General features: G+C 38.5%; 1 protein-coding gene across 1 annotated transcript; it reads right to left on the reverse strand.

Moving 5' to 3' along the window:
• Nucleotides 1-2,967: 2,967 nt before the first annotated feature.
• On the reverse strand, nucleotides 2,968-3,483 carry LOC134805485 (uncharacterized). The gene has a single exon (XM_063778780.1). It carries the CDS (start codon nucleotides 3,481-3,483, stop codon nucleotides 2,968-2,970), a length of 516 nt encoding a protein of 171 aa, XP_063634850.1.
• Between the last annotated feature and the right edge of the window lie 3,092 nt (nucleotides 3,484-6,575).

Genomic DNA, 6,575 nt, shown 5'->3' on the forward strand with positions numbered 1-6,575 from the left:
TAACAATGGCGAACCATTGAAGTTATTTGTGTACAAATTTCACAATTATTTGGATGGCCTTATTGGGTCCGATTTGCTTGATTTATGGCAAGCTGATATAAGTTACAGAACCCGTCAGTTGATAACTCCATTGTCTACCAACCCCATATATATGTATACCTCCGGAAATGTCAATTTACTTGAAACAATAGTACCGGCAAATTCGTCACAACTAATAGAAGTACCAGTAAACATACCAAGTGGTGATATATTCGTGGAACAACAGGTACTTTGCAATTGCATTGTAAGTAATTGCATAAGTACTGCAAACAATAACAAAAGCACTGTCGAAATTTGCAATAATTTCTCACGCGACATGATATTCACGCTAACTCAGCCGATTAGCGTTGAGTTATTCAATTCGGAGACCGAGTGTTACCGTAGCGGTGACTCACAACAATTCTCACGTGTCGATCACGTATTGTCTCGATTGCGCACAGATCATTTGAATACAGAGGAAACAGCTAATTTAAAACAACTTTGTACCAAATATGCCGACGTATTTTATGTTGAAGATGAACCACTTACGTTTACTAATAAAATAAAGCACCGCATAAAAACGACAGATGAAATACCTATTTATTCGAAGACGTATAGATACCCACAAATTCATAGGGAGGAAGTTAAATCTCAAATTGCAAAAATGTTAGAACAGGGAATAATTCGACCGTCAACATCAGCCTGGAGTGCACCCATCTGGGTCGTCCCGAAAAAAGCGGACGCTTGTGGAAAAGTAAAATGGAGGTTAGTTATAGATTTTCGGAAACTAAATGCCAAAACTATAGACGACAAGTATCCTATTCCTAACATAAACGATATATTGGACAAATTGGGTAAATGCCAATACTTTACAACTTTAGATTTGGCCAGCGGTTTTTACCAAGTAGAGATGCATCCTTCAGACATTCACAACACTGGTTTTAACGTAGAAAACGGGCACTTTGAATTTCTTCGGATGCCTATGGGAACAAAAAACGCGCCGTCAACATTCCAGCGCGTAATGGATAATGTAAAGGCCTACAAAATTCCATATGTCTAGTTTACCTGGACGACATTTTAGTCTTTTCCACTTCCCTTCAAGAGCATATTAACAATCTAGAAAAAATATTTCAAAGATTACGCGAATTAGAGCCCGCCCAGCAACAACCAGCCAATGGAAAATAATGAAAAGGCATCCCCTGTTAAACCCATTAATTATTTATCCTTCTTTAAATATTAAACCACCACCTCCAGTAAAACTACCTGTTATGCAAATATTCATGTACCCATTAAGAACGAAATGATTGATAATGAATATCCAAACCATCAAAACTGTAATTTTTTTTCAGTCAGCTTGTATAAGTTTTACTCCAGGCACATGTTGTACTAACAGGATCGTTGTAGGGTGACTGGAGAGGGTTAGAAGTGATAGGCTCGGTGTCTAGTATAATAATTCCATTTATTCTATTCGCTTATGCGTATATATACATGTATTTTATCGCTGATACAAGCAATATGCATTATGTCGCAGCAATCCATGAAGTTACTGTTAAACACTAAATGTAGTTGTTTACTACATTACACCTCCCCCGAAAGTCCGTTTCCCCCCCGGGGTGGCAGGAGAAAAAAATAAATAATGCATGTTACTTGCTTACATTTGTTAAAAAAAATTTAAGAAGTTATTTGATCTGATTGTCTTTTAGACAGGTAAAATAATTAAAAAAAAATTTATTCGTGGTTCAAACTTTTTGCTCTTTCTAGTGTCATTGTGAAAGGTAATGTATTAGAGATATGATAATATTGTTTTAAGAAGATTTTATTTGGAAAGAAGTATACTTGTCTAATGTTATCACGTTTTAATGTTACAATGTTACTTTGATGCTTGGTTTTGTATTTTCATTCCGTTTTGGTATGCCTCAACGATAGCTATAATATAATGTTTTAACTAATGCCGGTCGGAGTCCAATGCTCCTAAACAATAAAATGTGGGCATGGTCACCCTACAAGTGTGGGTATGGTCACCCTACAATACCTTGTGCTACGCCTCTGTGCGTACACAAATTCATGGGAATCGTTCCCTAGGGCATGGTCACCCTTAAAAAAAAACACGGCATATCAGGCCTATCCTTTAGGGATATCCTGTACCTAGGCACATCTACATTAAGACAAAAAGGGTCTCCTACATCTTTCACGGAGGAATACGGTTGTTCTCACCATGATCAAGTATGAAGGACTTGTGCTCTAGCTGTATGAGGTCATATAACTTTGATGTGCCTCCACGTTTGCAGAAACTATTTAAGACCTCGTCTCCAAATTGTTGATTTTATCTAACAAAAAGGACTAGTTACGCAATGCTAACCTATCTGTATTCAACGATTATTAAGTGCTATACCGTTCCTAAGTGTATTTTTGGTGAAATAGTTATTTTAATTATTGTTTCCAAGCTTAATGAAATTACGTATTTATTTAGTTATTTCATATTTAATCACTGGGTAGCTAATCCAATAATTTCATAGAACATAACTTTTCATCGATAAGTTAATTGTAATAAAAAATTTGTTGCTAAGGAAATTTCTAAATGTGAGTATCATATTTCATTCAATGATTAAATAAATAATGTTAATTCGCGGCGAAGTCACGCGACCTAGTTAAATTTCAGCTGACGCGCGCGGTCGAACGGTGGCGCGTGCGACGGATATTGTGAAATTTATTGCGATGGACTACATTCGACACTGCAAAAATGAATGTAATCGGCTGAGAGTTTAATTATATAGTTTTTTAAGTAATGAAAACGAGTTGTTATATTTTATGCATTTTACGTGTGACACTAGAATTACGCATGTTATCCGTATTTAGTCAGCGATATCTTAAGAAAAAGAGAAAAAAAAAATTAACATGATTTACCTCTACATTTTGATAATTAACAAAAAAAAAATCTACTATTAACCGTTACAGCTGCGTTACCGTCCGTCGCCATCCTCTTCCTCGTCCTCGTGGTGGGCTCCTTTCGTGCCGTTGCGGGATGTAGTGGGGCCGGAGTGGCTGGTACCTTGGTGGCAGCGGTTCTACGACTGCTACTGGTCTTGCGGTGGTCCCTGGTGGCTGCGACGGGCACTGTCGCTGCGATCGTGGCTGTGCTGGGGAATTGGCCAATATGCCATTACAATTGGGCAATGGGCATTGCGGCTGTGGTTGTGGTTGCGATGGGTGTTGCGGGGCATCGGGCGTTGTCGTCGCGCTTGGTGTTGGCGGTGGTGCCGGTGACGTGTCGGTTGTCTCCGTTACTCTACATGATCTGTCTGGGGCCATGGGAATGTTCACGGTGAAGGTGGCATTTAGTGTCACCTCCACTTTCCTGCTTCCATCATTATTCACAGTCACCCTTATCGACTGTTGGTACTGCACGGGGCAGGTCATCGTGATGTCGTCGCCCTCGACCGTGATGTTTACTTGTTTCGTGGCCATTTTTCTTCGTAATTGCTCTTCTTTCTTCTTAACTCGGCTTCGGTTTCTTGATTCTTGATGCTTGACTTCACTGAAGATTCTTCACTGGTACGCGTTGGGCAGGGTCGCCATGTACTAACAGGATCGTTGTAGGGTGACTGGAGAGGGTTAGAAGTGATAGGCTCGGTGTCTAGTACAATAATTCCATTTATTCTATTCGCTTATGCGTATATATACATGTATTTTATCGCTGATACAAGCAATATGCATTATGTCGCAGCAATCCATGAAGTTACTGTTAAACACTAAATGTAGTTGTTTACTACATTACAATGTATTTAGAGTGGTATGTAAACATGCACCCATATTTGGTTGTAACATTTTTGTCAATAAACAAACCTGCACGACCTCCATAAATGACACATCATATAAAAAATAACTACAGCATTGTAAGTACTTGGGCTCGGTAATGTACGCCGATGCCAAAATACAAACAGATATCGAGTCTAGAAAAAGAACTATAAAGCAAAATGGAGACCTCTCACCGGTGTACTCTGATAATCAAAGATGCTGATTCTTAAGGATGTGTTTACGAAATCGCAATTTGGCCTGCTATATTATATAGCCTGGATTGTTGACGCGTGCGGGAAGACGATACACAAAGGCTGCATTTGAATGAGCTCAATATGCTTCGTTGGACTAAAGTTATTACACGCATGGAAAAAGTGAGAAATGGGTGGGCTGATATGGCAAGCAGATAATAAGATTTTTAATTTTGTGCATTTACTATAGGTATATTTTAATCATATATTTGTCTCAACACATCCTGACAACTGACAGAACCTTGGAGACGATTATCAGGACATCAAATTTCGAACTAGGCCCCATTTCAAAAATATGAAGAAATTTCTGCAGTCTCAAATAAATTATTAGGAATTCTTATAATATATCGGTCACCGCAAAACAGCAACTGTAAGGAGACTACGCCAAATTCAGCTTTGGCGTCCCCTGTGAAAACCAGCCCGCCCAGCAACAACCGGTCAATGGAAAATAAGGGAAAGTCATCCCCTGTGGAACCCATTAATTATTTATCCTTCTTTAACCATTAAACCGCCACCTCCATGCTGTCCAGTAAAACTACCTGCTATGCAATTATGCATGTACTTATTTAGAACGAAGTGATTGATAATGAATATCCAAACCAACAAAACTGTATTTTTTTTTTCAATCAACTTGTATAAGTTTTACTCCAGGCATTTGTATTTAGAGTAGTGTGTATACATGCACCCATATTTGGTTGTAACTTTTTGACATTAAAGAAACCTGCACGACCTCCATAAATGAAACATCATGTAAAAAATATCTACAGCATTGTAAGTACTTGGGCTCGGTACTGTACGGCGATGCCAAAATACAAACAGATTTCGAGTCTAGAAAATGGATTATTTAGCAAAAATGTAAACCTCTCACCGGTGTACTCTGATAATCAAAGATGTGTTTACGAAAAAGCAATTTGGCTTGCTATATTTTATAGCCTTGATTGTTGACGCGTGCGGGAAGACGATACACAGAAGCTGCATTTAAATAAGCTCAAAATGCTTCGTTGGACTGAAGTTATTACACGCATGGAAAAAGTGAGAAATGGTTGGGCTGATTAGGCAAGCAGAGAATAAGATTTTTAATTTTGTGCATTTACTATATATTTTAATCATATATTTGTCTCAACACATCCTGACAACTGACAGAAACTCGGAGCTGATTATCAGTACATCAAATTTCGAACATCGCCCAGTTTCAAAAATATGAAGAAATTTCTACAGTCTAAACTAAATTATTCGGATTTACTATATCAGTCACCGCGAAACTTGGGCTCGGTAATGTACGCCGATGCCAAAATACAGACAGACATCGTGTCTAGAAAAAGGACTAGATGGCAAAAATGGAGATCTCTCACCGGTATACTCTGCGAATCAAAGATGCCGAATTTAAGGGGAGGGTTTACGAGACCACAATTTGGCTTGCTATATTATATAGCCTGGATTTCTAGCCCGTGCGGGAAAATTATACACAGAAGCTGCATTTAAATGAGCTCAAAATGCTTTGGGGGACTGAAGTTCTTACACGCATGGGCAAAGTGAGAAACGGGTGTGCTGTTATGGCAAGCAGAGAAGAAGATTCTTAACTTTGTCCATTTACAATATCGTTCAATCATATATTTGTCTCAACTCATCCTGATAACTGATAGAAACTCGGAGTTGATTATCAGTAAATCAAAATTTAAACTTCGCCCAATTCCAAAACTTTGAAGAATTCTACATTCTAAATTAAATTATTCGGAATTCTTATATCGGTCACCGCAAAACGGCCAATGTGAGGAAACTACGCTAAATTAAGCTTAGAGCCCGCCCAGCAACAACCAGTCAATGGAAAATAATGAAAAGGCATCCCCTGTTAAACCCATTAATTATTTATCCTTCTTTAAATATTAAACCACCACCTCCAGTAAAACTACCTGTTATGCAAATATTCATGAACATATTAAGAACGAAATGATTGATAATGAATATCCAAACCATCAAAACTGTAATTTTTTTTCAGTCAGCTTGTATAAGTTTTACTCCAGGCACATGTATTTAGAGTGGTATGTAAACATGCACCCATATTTGGTTGTAACATTTTTGTCAATAAGCAAACCTGCACGACCTCCATAAATGAGACATCATATAAAAAATATTTACGGCATTGTAAGTACTTGGGCTCGGTAATGTACGCCGATGCCAAAATACAAACAGATATCGAGTCTAGAAAAAGGACTATAAAGCAAAATGGAGACCTCTCACCGGTTTACTTTGATAATCTAAGATGCTGATTCTTAAGGATGTGTTTACGAAATCGCAATTTGGCCTGCTATATTATATAGCCAGCCGGCCTAGCCAAGGTTACAATCGCTATCGCTTCGACAACGAAAAGCATTATGTCTCTCTATCACTCTTCCATAGTAGTGCGACAGTGACAGTTGCGTTTCGATCGCTACGAAGCGTAAGCGATCGGCATCTTGGCTACGCGGCCTGGTTTGTTGACGCGTGCGGGAAGACGATACACAAAGGCTGCAT

Source organism: Cydia splendana, unplaced genomic scaffold, assembly GCF_910591565.1.
Source record: "Cydia splendana unplaced genomic scaffold, ilCydSple1.2 scaffold_121_ctg1, whole genome shotgun sequence".
Taxonomy (NCBI): domain Eukaryota; kingdom Metazoa; phylum Arthropoda; class Insecta; order Lepidoptera; family Tortricidae; genus Cydia; species Cydia splendana.